The sequence below is a fragment of the Ammospiza caudacuta genome, chromosome 26 (assembly GCF_027887145.1).
Source record: "Ammospiza caudacuta isolate bAmmCau1 chromosome 26, bAmmCau1.pri, whole genome shotgun sequence".
NCBI lineage: Eukaryota > Metazoa > Chordata > Aves > Passeriformes > Passerellidae > Ammospiza > Ammospiza caudacuta.
The window spans coordinates 3,774,057-3,796,156 of NC_080618.1; the positions used below are offsets into that span (position 1 = coordinate 3,774,057).

The window sequence follows — 22,100 nt, forward strand, 5'->3', positions numbered from 1 at the left end:
CTTTGGGATTGGTTTGTAGGGATATTTGTAGAGCTCAAATCTGAAATGGGGCAGGAGGGAGAGGTTTGTCCATGGGACAGGAACAGGAAAAGGTGCTATTGATTTATAGTATGAATAGTATACTATATATATATATATATATATATATATATATATATATATATATATATAATATATATAATATATATAACATATATAATAGTATGCTATATATATAGTATAGTGTAAATATATACTGTATACTATAGTATATATATAAGAGTATAATATATATATATTTGATACTATAGTATATATCTAATATATAATAGTATACTATATACTATTTTTACTATATATAATATAATAGATGAATAGTATACTATTCTTTAGTATAATTTAGTGTAGCATTCTATAATATAACATAACATAACATAACATAACATAACATAACATAACATAACAGTTTTTATTATTATCTTTTTAACATTCTGTAAGTATCCTTTCTGTAGATAGTATATAGTATGAATAGTATGCTATATATATATATTATATACATAATATATTCTATAATAGTATGCTATATATACTATATATATCATATAATATATGAATATTATTAGTAGTATGCTATATATACTATATATATCATATAATATATGAATATACTGTTCTTTAGTATAATTTAGTACAGCATAATATGATATGATATACAGTATGTTATTATATGATATAATATGATATTATATATAATGTGATATATAACATGATATAATATTGGGTAGTATAATGCAATGTAATATAATATAATATAATATAATATAATATAATATAATATAATATAATATAATATAATATAATATAATATAATATAATATAATGTAATGTAATATAATGTAATATAATATATAATGTAATGTAATGTAATATAATGTAATGTAATGTAATATAATATAATATAATGTAATATAATATAATGTAATGTAATGTAATATAATGTAATATAATATAATATAATATAATATAATATAATATAATATAATATAATATAATGTAATATAATATAATGCAATATAATGTAATATAATATAATACAATATAATATAATATAATGTAATATAATATAGTGCAATATAATGTAATATAATGTAATATAATATATCAATCATATTGTGTCATCTGATATAATGTCATATGATATGATACAATATAAATATAATATAATATAAAGTAATATAGTGTAATATAACAATGAATCAGCCTTCTGAGCATGGCTCAGATTCGTCATTCCTGCCTTCATTGGGGCACCCCACCAACTCACCACCTCTGCTCAGCGTTTCGCAGGCAATGCTGCAGCTGCAGCTGTTCCTCTCCCACCTCTGTGTTTTGCAGGAATTTCGGAGTTTGCCAGCTCTCCCGACAAGGTCAGCGATTACATCTCACCCCTGCTGAGCTTCGCTGCCGAGCACGTGCCCCGCTCCAAGCACAAGGAGACTCCTCTGTACATCCTGTGCACTGCAGGCATGAGGATCCTGCCCGAGAGGTGAGTGATTCCCTGCTCTGCTTTTTGGGAATCCCAGCTGGATCCCAGCTCTGCTTCCTGCACTCCAGAGTGGCTGGATAAAGGATATTTCCCTGTTGTGAGTGTGGAAGAACTCCAGGGATTTTTGGGGTTGGTTTGCAGGAGTTTGAGTCACAAATGGGGCAGGAGGGAGAGGATTTTCCATGGGACAGCAACAGGAAACTCATTGTGGTGAAAATCAAGCCAGGTGCTGGGAGAAACATGGAATTTCTCCATGATTTCCTCTCCTAACTCTGCTTCCTGCACTCCAAAGTGGCTGGATAAAGGATATTTCCATGTTGTGAGGGTGGAAGAACTCCAGGGTTTTTTGGGATTGGTTTGCAGGAGTGTAAGTCACAAATGAGGCAGGAGGGAGAGGATTTTCCACAGGACAGGAACAGGAAAATGTGGTGATCTAAGTCAAACAAGGTGCTGGCACAAACTTGGAATTTCTCCATGATTTCCTCTCCAAACTGTGCTTCCTGCACTTCAGAGTGGCTGGATAAGGGAAATTTCCAGGTGGAAGAGCTCCAGGTTTCTTTGGGATTGGTTTGCAGGAGTTCAAGTCTGGAATGGGGCAGGAGGGAGAGGATTTTCCATGGGACAGCAGCAGGAAAAGGTGATGATGAAAATCAAGCCAGGTACTGGCACAAACATGGAATTTCTCCATGATTTCCTCTCCTGACTCTGCTTCCTGCTCTCCAGAGGGTCTGGATAAAGGATATTTCCAGCAGGGAACAGCTCCAGGCTTTTTGGGATTGCTTTAGTCCAATTTTTTGTGGAATTTTGCAGCCAGCAGAAAGCCATCCTGGAGGATCTGCTCACAGACATCCCCGTGCACTTTGATTTCCTCTTCTCTGACTCCCACGCTGAGGTGATTTCTGGCAAGCAGGAAGGTAGGTGAGCCTTGGGAGAGTGACTGGGAAATATTTGGGATTTCCAAGGGATGATCTGGGTTATTTTTATTGGTTTTTCAAATCCTGCTTTTCTTGAGAGCCTTTATTCCTCAGGAGAGGAATATTCCTTGTTCCTTCCTCTGGAATATTCCTTTGTTCCTCTGGCCTCATGATGGGCCAAATCTTTGCTGATTATCCCTGAAAATTTACTGGAATTCAATCTGGAAAATATTTAGGATTTCCAAGGGATGATTTGGGGTATTTGTATTGGTTATTCAAATCCTGCTTTTCTTGAGAGCCTTTGTTCCTCAGGAAAGGAATATTCCTTTGTTCCTCTGGAATATTCCTTTGTTCCTCTGGAGCTCCTGATGGGTCAGAAATTTGCTGATTATCCCTGAAAATTTACTGGAATTCAATCTGGGAAATATTTGGGATTTCCAGGGGATTATTTGGGGTATTTTTATTGGTTTTTCAAATCCTGCCTCGCTTGAGAGCCTTTGTTCCTCAGGAGCTCTGGAGTGTGAGATCTGGAGCTCCTGATGGGCCAAATATTTTCTGATTATCCCTGAAAATTTACTGGAATTGAATCTGGAAAATATTTAGGATTTTCAAGGGATGATTTGGGGTATTTTTATTGGTTTTTCAAATCCTGCTTTTCTTGAGAGCCTTTATTCCTCAGGAGAGGAATATTCCTTGTTCCTTCCTCTGGAATATTCCTTTGTTCCTCTGGCCTCATGATGGGCCAAATCTTTGCTGATTATCCCTGAAAATTTACTGGAATTCAATCTGGAAAATATTTGGGATTTCCAAGGGATGATTTGGGGTATTTGTATTGGTTATTCAAATCCTGCTTTTCTTGAGAGCCTTTGTTCCTCAGGAGAGGAATATTCCTTTGTTCCTCTGGAATATTCCTTTGTTCCTCTGGAGCTCCTCATGGGTCAGAAATTTGCTGATTTTCCCTGAAAATTTACTGGAATTCAATCTGGAAAATATTTAGGATTTCCAAGGGATGATTTGGGGTATTTTTATTGGTTTTTCAAATCCTGCTTTTCTTGAGAGCCTTTGTTCCTCAGCAGCTCTGGAGTTCCTGAGTGGCCAAATCTTTGCTGATTATCCCTGAAAATTTACAATTTACTGGAATTCAATGTGGAAAATATTTAGGATTTCCTCTAATGGAATTGAATCTGGGAAATATTTGGGATTTCCAAGGGATGATTTAGGGAATTTTGGTTGCTTTTTCAAATCCTGCTTTGCTTGAGAGCCTTTATTCCTCAGGAGATCTGCAGTGTGAGATCTGGAGCTCCTGATGGGCCAAATATTTTCTGATTATCCCTGAAAATTTAATGGAATTGAATCTGGAAAATATTTAGGATTTCCAAGGGATTATTTGGAGTATTTTTAAATTGTTTTTTCAAACGCTGCTTTGCTTGAGAGCCTTTATTCCTCAGGAAAGGAATATTCCTTTGTTCCTTCCTCTGGAATATTCCTCTGCTCCTCTGAAGCTCTTGATGGGCCAAATCTTTGCTGATTATCCCTGAAAATTTACTGGAATTCAATCTGGGAAATATTTGGGATTTGCTCTAATGGAACTGAATCTGTAAAATATTTAGGAATTTCAAGGGAAGATTTGGGGTGTTTTTGTTGCTTTTTCAAATCCTGATTGGCCAAATCTTTGCTGATTCTCCCTGAAAATCTACTGGACTTCAATCTGGAAAATATTTAGGATTTCCTCTAATGGAATTGAATCTAGAAAATATTGGGGATTTCCAAGAGATTATTTAGGGAATTTTGGTTGCTTTTTCAAATCCTGCTGTGCTTGAGAACCTTCATTCCTCAGGAAAAGAATATTTCTTTGTTCTTCTGGAATATTCCTTTGTTCCTCTGGCCTCATGATGGGCCAGATATTTGCTGAAAATTACTGGAATTCAATCTGGGAAATATTTAGGATTTCCTTTAATGGAATTGAATCTGGAAAATATTTGGGGTTTCCAAGGGAATACTTGGGGTGTTTTTGTTGCTTTTTCAAATCCTGATTGGCCAAATGTTTGCTGATTATCCCTGAAAAATTACTGGAATTGAATCTGGAAAATATTTAGGATTTCTTCTAATGGAATTGAATCTAGAAAATATTGGGGATTTCCAAGAGATAGATGATTTAGGGAATTTTGGTTGCTTTTTCAAATCCTGCTGTGCTTGAGAACCTCCATTCCTCAGAAAAAGAATATTTCTTTGTTCCTCTGGCCTCATGATGGGCCAGATATTTCCTGATTATCCCTGAAAATTTACTGGAATTCAATCTGGGAAATGTTGAGGATTTCTTCCAATGGAACTGAATCTGGAAAATATTTGGGATTTCCAAGGGAATACTTGGGGTGTTTTTGTTGCTTTTTCAAATCCTGATTGGCCAAATGTTTGCTGAGTATCCCTGAAAAATCACTGGAATTGAATCTGGAAAATATTTAGGCTTTCAAAGGGATGCTTTGGGATATTTTTATTACTGGAAAATATTTAGGAATTTCAAGGGAAGGTTTGGGGTGGTTTTGTTGCATTTTCAAATCCTGATTGGCCAAATCTTTGCTGATTCTCCCTGAAAATGGAATGGCACTGAATCCATTTCCTCTAGAGGGAGGGAAGGATAAATCCCAACATTCCTGATGGAAGGAACTTTGCAGGATGAGAAGATTTAAAAGCAGAGATATTTTGGTTTGATCACCAGAACCTTCAAATCCCTTTCAGATTTCATTCCCTTCAATTCTTTCCTGGATTTCACGCATCAAAGTGTGTTTAATTCATTCAGCCAGGAATTTTGTCATGGTATTGACCTGGGAGAGGGGAAAATCATCAGGAATCCCTGATGGAATTGATGATTTCCCAGGAAGGATTCTCAGCAATTAAGGATTTCCCAGGAATGTTTAACTTGTATGATTTTCTAAAATAAAAATCAGCAACAAATGAAATGTTTCAATCTGCTTTTAAATTCACCATCCAGCGGTTCCTGGAGTTCCAGATGTGTTTCATTTCCTCCTGCAGGAGTCTATGCATGGATTGGGATCAACTTTGTCCTCGGGAGATTCGAGCACACGGACGATGGTGAGGATCCGAGGGGGGCTGGGGGCTCCAGGGGCTGCAATTCCAGATGTTGGGATGCAGTTCCGCCCATGGGAATTGAATTTCCAGATGTTGGGATGCAATTCCGCCCATGGGAGTTGCACTTCCAGATGTTGGGGTGCAGTTCCAGCCATGGGAATTGAATTGCCAGATGTTGGGATGCAATTCCAGCCATAGGAATTGAATTTCCAGATGTTGGGATGCAGTTCCAGCCAGATGTTGGGAAGCAGTTCCAGCCATGGGAATTGCATTGCCAGATGTTGGGATGCAGTTCCAGCCAGATGTTGCGATGCAGTTCCAGCCATGGGAATTGAATTTCCAGATGTTGGGATGCAATTCCAGCCAGATGTTGGGATCCAATTCCAGCCATGGCAGTTGCACTTCCAGATGTTGAAGTGCAGTTCCACCCATGGGAATTGTATTTCCAGATGTTGTAATGTAATTCCAGCCATGGGAGTTCCACTTCCAGATGTTGGGATGCAGTTCCAGCCATGGGAATTGCATTGCCAGATGTTGGGATGCAGTTCCAGCCATGGGAATTGCATTGCCAGATGTTGGGATGCAGTTCCAGCCAGATGTTGAGATGCAATTCCAGCCATGGGAATTGCACTTCCAGATGTTGGGAAGCAATTCCAGCCATAGGAGTTGCACTTCCAGATGTTGGGATGCAATTCCAGCCATAGGAATTGAATTTCCAGATGTTGAGATGCAATTCCAGCCATGGCAGTTGCGTTTCCAGATGTTGGGAAGCAGTTCCAGCCATGGAAATTGAATTTCCAGATGTTGGGAAGCAATTCCGCCCATGGGAATTGAATTTCCAGATGTTGGGATGCAGTTCCAGCCATAGGAGTTGCAGTTCCAGCCATGGGACTTCCATTTCCAGATGTTGGGAAGCAGTTCCAGCCAGATGTTGGCAGCTGCTGCAGGGTTGGGCTGGCTCCACTCCCACCTGGAGCTGTGACAGCCACACGCAGCAGCTCCTCCCTGCCTGGATCCCCGGAGTTTTCCCTGTGTCCCACTGATTTTTCCCATTTCCCCAGGGATTTTTCCCATTTCCCCAGGGATTTTTCCCATTTTCCCACTGATTTTTCCCATTTCCCCAGGGATTTTTCCCATTTTCCCACTGATTTTTCCCATTTTCCCAGGGATTTTTCCCATTTTCCCACTGATTTTTCCCATTTCCCCAGGGATTTTTCCCATTTTCCCACTGATTTTTCCCATTTTCCCAGGGATTTTTCCCATTTTCCCACTGATTTTTCCCATTTTCCCATGGATTTTTCCCATTTTTCCCATTGACTTTTCCCATTTTTCCCCGAGGACGAGGCCGTGGTGGAGGTGCAGGTCCTGGGCAGTGAGCAAAATGATTTTTCCCAGTTTCCCACTAATTGTTGCCCTGTGGAAATAGAAATCAATGGAAAAGTGGAAATTGATTTTCTCCAATGGAAAATAATTTTTTCCATTGGTTTTTCCCAGTTTCCCAGGGATTTTTCCCATTTTCCCATGGATTTTTCCCATTGATGTTTCTGTGTTTCCCAGAGGATGAAGCTGTGGTGGAAGTGCAGGTCCCAGGGAGCAAGCACAGGGATTTTTAACCTATTTCCCATTGATTTTTTTCCTGTATCCCATTGATTTTTCCCATTTTTCCCATTGACTTTTCCCATGTTTTCCTAGAGGATGAGGCCGTGGTGGAGGTGCAGGTCCATGTCAGTGATCACAGGGATTTTTCCCTATTTCCCATTGATTTTTCCCACTAATTTTTGCCCTGGGGAAATGGAAATCAGTGGAAAAATGGAAATTGATTTTCCCCAATGGAAAATAATTTTTTCCATTGATTTTTCCCACTTTCCCACTGAGTTTTCCCATGTTTTCCCAGAAGATGAGGCCGTGGTGGAGGTGCAGGTCCCAGGCAGTGATCACAGGGATTTTCCCAGTTTCCCATTGCTTTTTCCCATTTTCCCATTGATTTTTCCCAGTTTCCCATTGATTTTTCCCAGTTTCCCTTGGATTTTTCTCTATTTCCAGGGATTTCCCCCTATTTTCCACTGATTTTCCCTATTTCTCACTGATTTTTCCATTTCCCATGTTTTTCTCAAAGGATGGAGCTGTGGTGGAGGTGCAGATCTTGGGCACTGAGTGCAGGGATTGTGACCTATTTCCCATTGGTTTTTCCCATTTTCCCATGGATTTTTCCCATTTTCCCATTGATGTTTCTGTGTTTCCCAGAGGATGAAGCTGTGGTGGAAGTGCAGGTCCCAGGGAGCAAGCACAGGGATTTTTAACCTATTTCCCATTGATTTTTTTCCTGTATCCCATTGATTTTCCCCATTTTTCCCATTGACTTTTCCCATGTTTTCCCAGAGGATGAGGCCGTGGTGGAGGTGCAGGTCCATGTCAGTGATCACAGGGATTTTCCCAGTTTCCCATTGATTTTTCCCACTAATTTTTGCCCTGTGGAAATGGAAATCAATGGAAAAATGGAAATTGATTTTCCCCAATGGAAATCATTGTGTTTCCCATTGATTTTAACCTATTCCCATGGATTTTTCTGTGTTTCCCATTGATTTTAACTTAATTTCCATGGATTTTTCTATGTTTCCATTGATTTTAACCTATTCCCATGGATTTTTCTGTGTTTCCCATTGATTTTATGTTAATTTCCATGGATTTTTCTGTGTTTCCCATTGATTTTATGTTAATTTCCATGGATTTTTCTGTGTTTCCCATTGATTTTAACCTATTTCCATGGATTTTTCTGTGTTTCCCATTGATTTTGTCTTAATTTCCATGGATTTTTCTGTGTTTCCCATTGATTTTAACTTAATTTCCATGGATTTTCTGTGTTTCCATTGATTTTAACTTAATTTCCATGGATTTTCTGTGTTCCCATTGATTTTAACCTATTCCCATGGATTTTTCTGTTTCCCATTGATTTTAACCTATTCCCATGGATTTTCTGTGTTTCCTATTGATTTTATCTTCATTTCAATGGATTTTTCTGTGTTTCCCATTGATTTTAACCTATTCCCATGGATTTTTCTCTATTTCCCATTGATTTTAACTTAATTTCCATGGATTTTTCTGTGTTTTCCATTGATTTTAACCTATTCCCATGGATTTTTTGTGTTTTCCATTGATTTTAACCTATTCCCATGGATTTTTCTGTGTTTCCCATTGATTTTAACCTATTCCCGTGGATTTTTCTGTGTTTCCTATTGATTTTGACTTAATTTCCATGGATTTTTCTGTGTTTCCCATTGATTTTAACCTATTTCCCATGAATTTTTCCCGTTTTTCCCAGAGGATGAAGCTGTGGTGGAGGTCCCTGGCAGCGAGCACCACGATCCCATTTTCCGCAAGAGAACCGTGGGGATCCTGGACATGGGCGGGGTCTCCACACAGATCGCCTACGAGGTGCCCCAAAGTGTAAGCCTTGCCTTGCCTCCCCCTTCCAGGGCTCATTTTGGCTCCTTTTCCTTTCTTTCCCATCCTTTGGAGTCTTCCATCCCATCCCATCCCATCCCATCCCATCCCACCCCATCCCATCCCATCCCACCCCATCCCATCCCATCCCATGGATCCTATCCCGTCTCATGGATCCCATCCCATCCCATCCCATCCCATCCCATCTCATGGGTCCCATGGATTCCATCCCATCCCATCAGTCCCATGGATCCCATCCCATCTCATGAGTCCCGTCCCACCCCATCCCATCCCACCCCATCCCATCCCATGGATCCCATCCCACCCCATCCCATCCATCCCATCCCATCCATCCCATGGATCCCATCCTGTCCCATCTCATGGGTCCCATCCCATCCCATGGGTCCCATCCCATCCCATCCCACCCCATCCCATCCCATCCCATGGATCCTATCCCGTCTCATGGATCCCATCTCATCCCATCCCATTCCATCTCATGGGTCCCATGGATTCCATCCCATCCCATCAGTCCCATGGATCCCATTCCATCTCATGAGTCCCATCCCATCCAATCCCATGGATCCCATCCCATCCCATCTGTCCCGTGGATCCCATCCTGTCCCATCTCATGGGTCCCATCCCATCCCATCCATCCCATCCCATCCATCCTATCCCATCTCATGGATCCCATCCATCCCATCCCATCTCATCCCATCCCATCCCATCCATCCCATCTCATGGGTCCCATGGATTTCATCCCATCCCATCAGTCCCATGGATCCCATCCTGTCCCATCTCATGGGTCCCATCCCATCCCATGGATCCCATCCCATCCATCCCATCCCATCCCATGGATCCTATCCCGTCTCATGCATCCCATCCCATCCCATCCCATTCCATCTCATGGGTCCCATGGATCCCATTCCATCCCATGGATCCCATCTCATCCCATCCCATCTCATGAGTCCCATCCCATCCAATCCCACCCCATCCCATCCCATGGATCCCATCCCATCCCATCCCATGGATCCCATCCCATCAGTCCCATGGATCCCATCCCATCTCGTGGGTGCCATCCCATCCCATCCCATCCCATCCCATCCCATCCCATCCCATTCCATCCCATCCCATCCCATCCCATCCCATGGATCCTATCCCGTCTCATGGATCCCATCTCATCCCATCCCATTCCATCTCATGGGTCCCATGGATCCCATCCCATCTCATGGGTCCCATCCCATCCAATCCCATCCCATCCCATGGATCCCATCCCATCCCACCCCATCCCATCCCATCCCATGGATCCCATCCCATGGATCCCATCCCATGGATCCTATCCCGTCTCATGGATCCCATCCCATCCCATCCCATTCCATCTCATGGGTCCCATGGATTCCATCCCATCCCATGGATCCTATCCCATCCCACCCCATCCCATCCCATCCCATCCATCCCATCCTGTCCCATCTCATGGATCCCATCCCATCCCATGGATCCCATCCCATCCCATCTCATCCCATCCCATCCCATGGATCCCATCCCATCCCATCCCATTCCATCTCATGGGTCCCATGGATTCCATCCCATCCCATGGATCCCATCTCATCCCACCCGTCCCATGGATCCCATCCTGTCCCATCTCATGGATCCCATCCCATCCATCCCATCCCATCCATCCCATCCCATCCCATCCCATCCCATCCCATCCCATCCCATCCCATCCCATCCCATTTATCCCATCCCGTCTCATGGATCCCATCCCATCCCATTCCATCTCATGGGTCCCATGGATCCCATCCCATCCCATCCCATCCCATTCCATCTCATGGGTCGCATGGATTCCATCCCATCCCATGGATTTCATCCCATCCCATCAGTCCCATGGATCCCATCCCATCTCATGGGTCCCATCCCATCCCACCCCATCCCATCCCATCCCATCCCATCCCATCCCATCCCCAAAAGAATTTGGTTTTTTTCATTCCCATCACTCAAACCCTGCATCAATCCTTCGTTTTTAATCTTCCTGGACAATTTAAAATCCCTTAAATGCCAAAATTTGCATCCTGGAGCTTAAAACCCAAAAATTCTTGGTGGTTCCCATAAAAAGCCTTCCATGAAAATGGCTTTTTCCTTTAATTTTTGGGAGAAATGGAATTATATCACAGAATTGCTTTGTCCCAAACTGATCATAAATTGCTCCAATTTCACTGAGTTCTGGAGAAATTCCTGAATTTTTCAAGCTGAAATTAATTGAGAATAATCTAAAGGAAAAACAGCATCAAATCCCCACATTTGGCTCTGTTCTAATAATGGATAAATTGAGTTTTTAAATCCTGTGGGATGATGTTTCCCTAATTAATTCCCCAATTCCTCCATTTTAATTAACAGAAATGATTTAGAAAGGAATGGAATTATTAATTTGGAATGGAATTATTAATTTGGAATGGAATTAATTGATTTGGAATGGAATTATTAAAATCTGGACATTCAGCTCCAGAGCAGATCCAGTCAAATATCAGCTGGGAAAACAGGGATGAAAATTCCTGCCTGTGGGGTGGTTTTATCTGAGCATAAATGGATATAAAATGGGAATTTTGGTCATGGAATCTGTCCTGGGAATCAAGAATGAGAGGGGAGGAAGTGAAGCACTGAATTCAGCAGCCACAATCCACATTTTTCCATGGGAGAGGAAAATTCCAGGCTCCTCAGAAGCAATTCCTGGGCTTTGCAGGGCCAGGGATCTGAAATTCCAGATTTTGCTGTCCCTGTGAAGTGATCTTTGTCAAAATGATGTGGGAAGTGATCCTTCCCAAAAAAAAACTCTTTTTTTTTTTTTGTTCCCTCTCTGAAATAATCTTGGATTTTCCAAATAAAATGGGAGGGACAATCATTAGCAAGGAAAAGTTCTTTTTTTTTTTTCTCTTTCCCTGTGAAGTAATCTTGGATTTTCCAAATAAAATGGGAAATATGATAATTCCCAAGGAAAACTCCTCAATTTTGCTCTCCTTATGAAATAATCTTGGATTCCGCAAATAAAATGGGAAAGATGATAATTCCCAAGGAAAACTCCTTTTTTTTTTTTTTGCACTTCCTATGGAGTAATTCTATTTTTTAACAAAAAATATGAGAGAGATGATAATTCCCAAGGAAAATTCCTCCGTTTTGCTCTCCCTCTGAAATAATCTTGGATTTTCCAAATAATGTGGGAGATGATCATCCCTGAGGAAAACTCCTGAAATATTCGGATTATAAAGGGCTGGAAAGCATTGGGAAATCTGCCCAGGGCAGAGTGGAGTTCTCATTCCTGGGAATATCCCAAAACCATGGATGTGGCTCTTCAGGACTCTTGGATTGATGATCTTTATGATCTTCAAGATCTTTTCCAACCACATCACCTAAGACATCCAGAAAAGTTCATTTTTGGATCAGAACCATCCCAATGATTCCTGATTTTGCTGTTGGATTGACGATCTTCAAGATCTTTTCCCAGCAGAACACATCCATGATGGGGAAGAAAGAGATGGGTGAAATTAGAGGTGTCCAAGATATCAAAAAAAATTCATTTTTGGGTCAGGATCATCGCAATGATTCCTGATTTTGCAGTTGGATTGACGATCTTCAAGATCTTTTCCAACGAGAGCACCTCCACAATCCCATGGGAATATCCAGATATCCTGGGAATAACCCAAAACCATGGATGTGGCTCTTCAGGACTCTTGGATTGATGATCTTTATGATCTTCAAGATCTTTTCCAACCACATCACCTCCATGATCCCGTGGGAATATCCTTTATCCAGAGTGCAGGAAGCCCAGGCAGGAGAGGAAAGCACAGAAGAGATGGGTGAGGGGTGAAATTAGAAGTGTCCAAGACATCCAGAAAAGTTCATTTTAGGATCAGAACCATCTCAATGATTCCTGATTTTGCTGTTGGATTGACGATCTTCAAGATCTTTTCCCAGCAGAACACATCCATGATGGGGAAGAAAGAGATGGGTGAAATTAGAGGTGTCCAAGATATCAAAAAAAATTCATTTTTGGATCAGAACCATCCCAATGATTCCTGATTTTGCTGTTGGATTGATGATCTTCAAGATCCTTTCCCAGCAGAACACATCCATGATGGGGAAGAGATGGGTGAAATTAGGGGTGTCCAAGATATCAAAAAAAAATTCATTTTTGGATCAGGATCATCGCAATGATTCCTGATTTTGCAGTTGGATTGATGATCTTTAAGATCTTCACGATCTTTTCCAAGCAGGTCACCTCCACAATCCCATGGGAATATCTGTGCAGGCAGCACAGACAGGAGAGGAAAGCACTAAAGAGATGGATGAGGGGTGAACTTAAGGTGTCCAAAATGTCCCAAAAAATTCATTTTCAGATCAGGACCATCCCAGTGATTCCTGATTTTGCTGTTGGATTGATGATCTTCAAGATCTTTTCCAAGCAGATCACCTCCATAATCCTGTGGGAACATCCTTTATCCAGAGTGCAGGGAGCACAGACAGGAGAGGAAAGCACTAAAGAGATGGGTGAAATTAGAAATCTCCAAGATATCCCCGAAAAGTTCATTTTTGGGTCAGGATCATCCCAGTAATTTCTGATTTTGCTGGATCAGGCAGGAGGCACAGACAGGAAAGCACTAAACAGATGGGTGAAATTAGAGGTGTCCAAGACATCCCAAAAATTCATTTTTGGGTCAGGACCATCCCAAGTGATTCCTGATTTTGCTGTTGGATTGATGATCTTCAAGATCTTCAGGATCTTTTCCAAGCAGATCAGCTCCACCATCCTGTGGGAATATCCAGATATCCTGGGAACATCCTAAAACCACAGATGTGGCTCTTCAGGACTGTTGGATTGATGATCTTTAAGATCTTCCAGATCTTTTCCAACCAATAACCTCCACAATCCTGTGGGAATATCCATTATCCAGAACACAGGACACACGGACAGGAGAGGAAAGCACTAAAGAAATGGATGAAATTAGAGGTGTCCAAGACATCAAAAAAAATTCATTTTCGGATCAGGACCATCCCAATGATTCCTGATTTTGCTGTTGGATTGATGATCTTCAAGATCTTTTCCCAGCAGAACACTTCCATGGTCCTGTGGGAATATCCTTTATCCGGAGTGCAGCAAGCACAGACAGGAAAGCACTAAAGAGATGGGTGAAATTAATGGTGTCCAAGACATCCCAAAAATTGCTTTTAGGATCAGAACCATCCCAATGATTCCTGATTTCACTGTTGGATTGATGATCTTCAAGATCTTTTCCAACCAATAACCTCCATAATCCTGTGGGAATATCCTTTATCCAGAGTGCAGGAAGCACAGACAGGAGAGGAAAGCATGAAAGAGTTGGGTGAAATTAGAGGTGTCTGAGACATCCCAAAAAATTCATTTTGGCATCAGGACCGTCCCCGTGATCCCTGATTTTGCTGGATCAGGATGCAGCAAGCACAGACAGGAAAACACGAAAGAAACGGCTGAAATCAAAGCTGTCCAAGACATCCCAAAAAAGTTCGTTTTGGGATCAGGAGCATGGCAGTGATCCCCAATTTTGCTGCTGCAGGAGGAGGTGGCCAAGGGCCTGCTGGCCGAGGTGAACCTGGGCTGTGACGCCCACCAGACGGAGCACGTGTACCGCGTGTACGTGGCCACCTTCCTGGGCTTCGGCGGCAACGCCGCGCGCCGGCGCTACGAGGAGAGCCTGTTCTCCAGCAGCCTGCTCAGGAACAGGTACAGGCATCCATGGCATGAGGAATGCTCCACCCCTGGGAGGGACAGCCTGGAGCTGGAAAGGTGGGAATGGTCCTGGCTGTTGTGTGGGAAGGGAAAATCTGGGAAATGGAGATGGATTCCCCTTCAGGAATTGGAGTATGGGGTCGAACTGAGGTTTAGGTTGGATTTCAGGAAGGAATTCCCAATATGGGAGTGGTGAAAGGCTGGGATGGAATTCCCAGAGAAGTTGTGGCTGCTCCATCCCTGGGAGGACCAGCCTGGAGCAGCCTGGGGTCCTGGAAAGGTGGGAATGATCCTGGGTGTTATGTGAAGAGATCACAGCACTTCCAATGTGGGAATGGAAAATCTGGGAAGTGGAGATGGATTCCCCTTCAGGAATTGGAGTATGGGGTCGAACTGAGGTTTAGGTTGGATTTCAGGAAGGAATTCCCAGTATGGGAGTGGTGAAAGGCTGGGATGGAATTCCCAGAGAAGTTGTGGCTGCTCCATCCCTGGGAGGACCAGCCTGGAGCAGCCTGGGGTCCTGGAAAGGTGGGAATGATCCTGGATGTTATGTGAAGAGATCACAGCACTTCCAATGTGGGAATGGAAAATCTGGGAAGTGGAGAGGAATTCCCCTCAGGAGTTGGAGCATTGGGTCAAACTGAAGTTTAGGCTGCATTTCAGGAAGGAATTCCCAATATGAGGGTGGTGAAAGGCTGGGATGGAATTCCCAGAGAAGTTGTGGCTGCTCCATCCCTGGGAGGATCAGCCTGGAGCTGCCTGGGGTCCTGGAAAGGTGGGAATGATCCTGGATGTTGTGTGGAGAGACCATGGAACTTCCAGTGTGTGAGGGGAGTAGATTGGATTTATGGAAGGAATTCCCAGTATGGGAGTGGTGAAAGGCTGGGATGGAATTCCCAGAGAAGCTGTGGCTGCTCCATCCCTGGGAGGATCAGCCTGGAGCTGCCTGGGGTCCTGGAAAGGTGGGAATGATCCTGGGTGTTGTGTGGGAAGGGAAAATCTGGGAGGTGGAGAGGGATTCCTCCTCAGGAGTTGGAGTCAGCTGAAAAAGTGGAAGTTTGGGTTGGATTTCAGGAAGGAATTCCCAATATGAGGGTGGTGAAAGGCTGGGATGGAATTCCCAGAGAAGTTGTGGCTGCTCCATCCCTGGGAGTGTACAAGGTCAGCTTGGAGCAGCCTGGGGTGGTGGATGGTGGTCCTGGAAAGGTGGGAATGATCCTGGACATTGTGTGGAGAGATCAAGGCATGTCTGGTGTGGGAAGGGAAAATCTGGGAAGTGGGGAGGAATTGGAGTCAGCTGAAGAAGTGAAATTTAGGTTGGATTTATGGAAGAATTCCCAATATGAGGGTGGTGAAAGGCTGGGATGGAATTCCCAGAGCAGCTGTGGCTGCTCCATCCCTGGGAGTGCCCGAGGCCAGCTGAGCTCAGTCTGTCCCCCAGGCTGCTGGGCAGGCAGGCTGGGCCTGGCTGATCTCTCTCCCCGTCCCAGGCAGACCAGGCTGAGCTAGGCCTTGCTGAGCTGGGCTTAGCTGATCTCTTTGCCTATCCCACGGTGGGCAGGCTGAGCTGGGCCTGGCTGATCTCTCTCCCTGTCCCAGGCAGGCCTTGCTGAGCCAGGCTTTGCTGAGCTGGGCTTTATCAATCTCTCTTCCTAGGCAGGCCGGGCTGAACTGAGTCAGGCCTTGCTGAGCCAGACTTTGCTGATCTCTCTCCCCAGGCAGGTTGGGCTGAGCTGGGCCTAGCTGATCTCTCTCCCTGTCCCAGGCAGGCCTGGCTGGGTTGAGCTGGGCCTTGCTGAGCCAGGCTTTGCCAATCTCTCCCCAGGCAGAGCCCTCAGGTCCCCATCCCGGCCCCGTGCCTGCCGCGGGACATGCAGGATGAGCTGCGGCACTGGGCTGAGCTGAGCCAGGCCTTGCTGAGCCAGGCTTTGCTGAGCCAGGCCTTGCTGATCCAGGCCTTGCTGAGCCAGGCTTTGCTGAGCCAGGCTTTGCTGAGCCAGGCCTTGCTGAGCCAGGCCTTGCTGAGCCAGGCTTTGCTGAGCCAGGCCTTGCTGAGCCAGGCCTTGCTGATCCAGGCCTTGCTGAGCCAGGCTTTGCTGAGCCAGGCTTTGCTGAGCCAGGCCTTGCTGAGCCAGGCCTTGCTGAGCCAGGCTTTGCTGAGCCAGGCCTTGCTGAGCCAGGCTTTGCTGAGCCAGGCCTTGCTGAGCCAGACTTTGCCGATCTCTCTGCAGGCAGGCTGGGCTGAGCCCTCAGGCCCCCATCCCGGACCCGTGCCTGCCGCGGGACGCGCAGGACGAGCTGCGGCACCGGGGGCTGCGGCTGCAGCTGCGCGGCACCGGCGACTTCCAGCTGTGCCGGGAGCGGCTGCGGCCGCTGCTGAACCGAACCAACGGCACCGGGAGCTCCCTGAACGGCGTCTCGCAGCCCCCCCTGCACCTGCAGAGCAGCGAGTTCTACGGCTTCTCCGAGTTCTACTACTGCACCGAGGACGTGCTGCGCATGGGCGGCGACTACAGCGCGGCCCGGTTCACCAAGGCTGCACAGGTGGGGAAATGGGGACAGGGCTGACTCAGAACGGCCTCCGTGAGGGTTTGAGTCCCACGGTCCTGCAGGAAAGCGTTGCCTTAAGAGACCCTAAATTGATAAATTCACCAAAGCTGCACAAGTGTAAAAGGGGATCAATTCCTAATTTAGAACAGCTCTCCATAAGGGTTTGATTCCCTAAATCCTGCAGAAAAACTTTGCTTTAAGAGATCCTAAATTCATGAATTCACTGAAGCTGCGCAGGTGGGGAAACGGGGTCAGGTCTAACTCAGAACAGCTCTCATGAGGGATTGATCCCCCAAGTTCTGCAGGAAAACTCTTCCTTAAGAGATCTCACGTTCATAAATTCACCAGAGCTGCACAGGTGGGGAAATGGGATTGGGTTGAACTCAGAATGGCTTCCATGAGGGTTTGATTCCCACAGTCCTGCAGAAGAACATTGGCTTAAGAGACCCTAAATTCATAATTTCACTAAAGTTTCACAGGTGAAAAAACAGGCACAAATTTGTAATTAATAACATCTCTCCATAAGGATTTTGTTCCCAAAGTCTTGCAGAAAATCATCGCCTTAAGAGATCCCAAATTCATAAATTCACTGAAGCTGCACAGGTGGGGAAACGGGATCGGGTCTGACTCAGAACAGCTCCCATGAGGGTTTGATTCCCACAGTCCTGCAGGAAAACATTGCCTTAAGAGACCCTAAATTCATAAATTTGCTGAAGCTGCACAGATGAAAAAACAGGCATAAATTTCTAATTTAGAACATCTCTCCATAAGGATTTGATTCCCAAAGTCATGAGGCAAAGCATTGCTTAAAGAGATCCTAAATTCATAAATTCACTAAAGCTGCGCAGGGGAAAAAAGGGATCAATTCCTAATCTATAACATCCTCAAGGATTTTGTTCCCAAAGTCCTGCAGCAAATATCTTTGTGTGGATCAGAATATTCCCACAAAATTTGAGATTTGCCTGACTGCATATTCCCAGAGAGTTTAACGTTAATTCCACCCCAAATTCCAAATGTGGATTAAAATATTCCCATGAAATTTGGAATCCTGGATATTCCCAGAGAGTTTTAACATGAATTCCACCCCAAATTGCAAGAGTTTAACATGAATTCCACCCCAAATTCCAAGAGTTGAACTTTAATTCCACCCCAGATTTGAAGTGTGAATCAAAATATTCCCATGAAATTTGAGATTTGCCTTACTGGATATTCCCTGAGAGTTGAACATTAGTTCCACCCCAAATTCCAAATGTGGATCAAAATATTCCCTGAAAATTTGAGATCCTGGATATTCCCAGAGAGTGGAACATCAATTCCACCCCAAATTCCAAGAGTTGAACATTAATTTCAAATGTAGGTCAAAATATTCCTGTGAAATTTGGGATCTTGGATATTCCCAGAGAGTTGAACATTAATTCCACCCCAAATTCCAAATGTGGATTAAAATATTCCCATGAAATTTGGAATCCTGGATATTCCCAGAGAGTTTTAACATTAATTCCACCCCAAATTCCAAGAGTTGAACATTAATTCCAAATTCCAAATGTAGGTCAAAATATTCCCATGAAATTTGGGATCCTGGATATTCCCTGAGAATTGAACATTAATTCCACTCCAAATTCCAAGAGCTGAACTTTAATTCCACCACAAATTCCAAATGTGCATCAAAATATTCCCACAAAATCTGGGATTTTCCTTACTGGATGTTCCCAGAGAGTTTAACATTAATTCCACTCCAAATCCCAAGAGTTGAACATTAATTCTGCCCCAAATTCCATGTGTGGATTAAAATATTCCTGTGAAATTTGGGATCTTGGATGTTCCCAGAGAGTTGAACATTAATTCCACTCCAAATTCCAAGAGTTGAACATTAATTCCACCCCAAATTCTAAGAATTGAACATTAATTCCCAAATTTCAAATGTGGATCAAAATATTCCCATGAAATTTGGGATCCTGGATATTTCCAGAGAGTTTGACATTAATTCCATCCCAGATTCCAAGTGTGGATCAAAATATTCCCACAAAATTTGGGATTTTCCTTACTGGATATTCCCAGAGAGTTTAACATTAACTCTATCCCAAATCCCAAGAGTTGAACATTAATTCCACCCAAAATTTCAAATGTGGATCAAAACATTCCCATAAAATTTGGGATTTGCCTGACTGGATATTCCCAGAGTTTAACATTAATTCCACCCCAACCTCCAAGAGTTGAACATTAATTCTGCCCCAAATTCCATGTGTGGATTAAAATATTCCTGTGAAATTTGGGATCCTGGATATTCCCAGAGAGTTCAACATTAATTCCACCCCAAATTCCAAATGTGGATCAAAATATTCCCACAGAATATTTTGGGATTTTCCTTGCTGAATATTCCCAAAGAGTTTCACATTAATTCCACCTCAGATTCCAAGAGTTGAACATTAATTCCATGCCAAATTCTAAATGTGGATTAAAATATTCCCATGAAATTTGGGATCCTGGATATTCCCTGAGAGTTGAATTTCATTCCACCCCAAATTCTAAGTGGGGATCAAAACATTCCCATGAAATTTGGGATTTGCCTGACTGGATATTTCCAAAGAGTTGAACATTAATTCCACTCCAAATTCCAAGAGTTGAACATTAATTCCACCCCAAATTCTAAGAATTGAACATTAATTCCCAAATTTCAAATGTGGATCAAAATATTCCCATGAAATTTGGGATCCTGGATATTCCCAGAGAGTTTAACATTAATTCCTCTCCAGATTCCAAGAGCTTAACATGAATTCCATCCCAAATTCCAAATGTGGATCAAAATATTCCCATGAAACTTGGAATTTTCCTTGCTGGATATTCCCAGAGAGTTTAATATTAATTCCACCCTAAATTCCAAGAGTTTAACATTAATTCCAAATTCCAAATGTGGGTCATAATATTCCCATGAAATTTGGGATCCTGAATATTCTCAGAGAGTTGAACATAAATTCCACTCCAAATTCCAAGAGTTGAACATTAATTCCACCCCAAATTCCAAGTGTGCATCAAAATATTCCCATGAAATTTGGGATCCTGGATATTCCCAGAGAGTTTAACATTAATTCCACCCCAAATTCCAAATGTAGATCAAAATATTCCCACAAAATTTGCGATTTTCCTCACGGGCACTGCAATCCGCTGTTACTTTTTGGTTTTTGCTGTTTCAGATGAATTTTTCAGGTGGGATTTTCCTTCTCCGGGCGGGAGGAGTGCTGGGATCATTCCCTTTTCCCCATTTTTTGATTCCCTGCAGGATTATTGTGCCACCCGGTGGTCGGTGCTGCGGGAACGCTTCGAGCGCGGCCTCTACGCGCCCCACGCGGATCTGCACCGGCTCAAGTGAGCGGGGTGGGGTTGGGCTGGGCTTTGGGCTGGGCTTTGGGCTTTGGGCTGGGCTTTGGGCTGGGCTTTGGGCTTTGGGCTTTGGCCTTTGGCCTTTGGGCTTTGGGCTGGGCTTTGGGCTTTGGGCTGGGCTTTGGGCTTTGGGCTTTGGGCTTTGGGCTGGGCTTTGGGCTTTGGGTTGGGCTTTGGGCTTTGGGTTGGGCTTTGGGCTGGGCTTTGGGCTTTGGGCTTTGGGCTTTGGGCTTTGGGCTGGGCTGGGCTTTGGGCTGGGCTTTGGGCTTTGGGCTGGGCTTTGGGCTGGGCTTTGGGCTTTGGGCTGGGCTTTGGGCTGGGCTTTGGGCTTTGGGCTGGGCTGGGCTTTGGGCTGGGCTTTGGGCTGGGCTTTGGGCTTTGGGCTTTGGGCTGGGCTTTGGGCTGGGCTTTGGGCTTTGGGCTTGGCTTTGGGCTTTGGGCTTTGGGCTTTGGGCTGGGCTTTGGGCTTTGGGCTTTGGGCTGGGCTTTGGGCTGGGCTTTGGGCTTTGGGCTTTGGGCTGGGCTTTGGGCTGGGCTTTGGGCTGGGTTTGGGCTTTGGGCTTTGGGCTTGGCTTTGGGCTGGGCTTTGGGCTTTGGGCTGGGCTTTGGGCTGGGTTTGGGCTTTGGGCTGGGCTTTGGGCTGGGCTTTGGGCTTTGGGCTGGGCTTTGGGCTGGGCTTTGGGCTTTGGGCTGGGCTTTGGGCTGGGCTTTGGGCTGGGGCTGAGCTTTGGGCTTTGGGCTGGGCTTTGGGCTTTGGGCTGAGCTTTGGGTTTTGGGCTGGGCTTTGGGCTTTGGGCTGGGCTTTGGGCTTTGGGCTTTGGGCTTTGGGCTTTGGGCTGGGCTTTGGGCTTGGCTTTGGGCTGAGCTTTGGGCTTTGGGCTGGGCTTTGGCCTTTGGCCTTTGGCCTTTGGCCTTTGGGCTTTGGGCTGGGCTTTGGGTTTTGGGCTGGGCTGGGCTTTGGGCTTTGGGCTTTGGGCTTTGGGCTTTGGGCTGGGCTTTGGGCTGGACTTTGGGCTGGGCTTTGGGCTGGGTTTGGGCTTTGGGCTTTGGGCTTTGGGCTGGGCTTTGGGCTTTGGGCTTTGGGCTTTGGGCTGGGCTGGGCTTTGGGCTGGGCTTTGGGCTTTGGGCTTGGCTTTGGGCTTTGGGCTTGGCTTTGGGCTTTGGGCTTGGCTTTGGGCTTTGGGCTGGGCTTTGGCCAGGAACTTCCTCCTGCCAGGCCTGTCCATTTGGTGGATCACTGAGAGTGGGAAAAAAACTTGGGAAAGGCCTGAGAATTGCGAAAAAAATCCCTTGGAAAAGCTGAGAATTCCAGATTTAATTGTGCCCTGCGGGCGCTGGGACGCTGAGCTGAGCTTATCCCATTCTCCCTGACTGATTGCCCTATTCCTGACTTAATCCCACCCAGAACTGCCAGGGCCTTTCCATTTCATGGGACCACTGGAAGTGGGAAAAAAAC

The 22,100-nt window shown here is 44.4% G+C and overlaps 1 protein-coding gene across 1 annotated transcript in view; it reads left to right on the plus strand.

Annotated features, from left to right (window-relative positions):
- ENTPD4 (ectonucleoside triphosphate diphosphohydrolase 4) overlaps window positions 1-22,100 on the plus strand; it is a 37,989-nt gene that overhangs the window by 10,621 nt on the left and 5,268 nt on the right. The window contains exons 6-12 of the mRNA XM_058820174.1: window positions 1,372-1,522; window positions 2,333-2,436; window positions 5,467-5,526; window positions 8,843-8,967; window positions 14,544-14,710; window positions 16,948-17,260; window positions 20,544-20,629. Coding sequence (XP_058676157.1) covers window positions 1,372-1,522; window positions 2,333-2,436; window positions 5,467-5,526; window positions 8,843-8,967; window positions 14,544-14,710; window positions 16,948-17,260; window positions 20,544-20,629 — 1,006 coding nt within the window. The remainder of the gene's footprint in view (window positions 1-1,371; window positions 1,523-2,332; window positions 2,437-5,466; window positions 5,527-8,842; window positions 8,968-14,543; window positions 14,711-16,947; window positions 17,261-20,543; window positions 20,630-22,100) is intronic.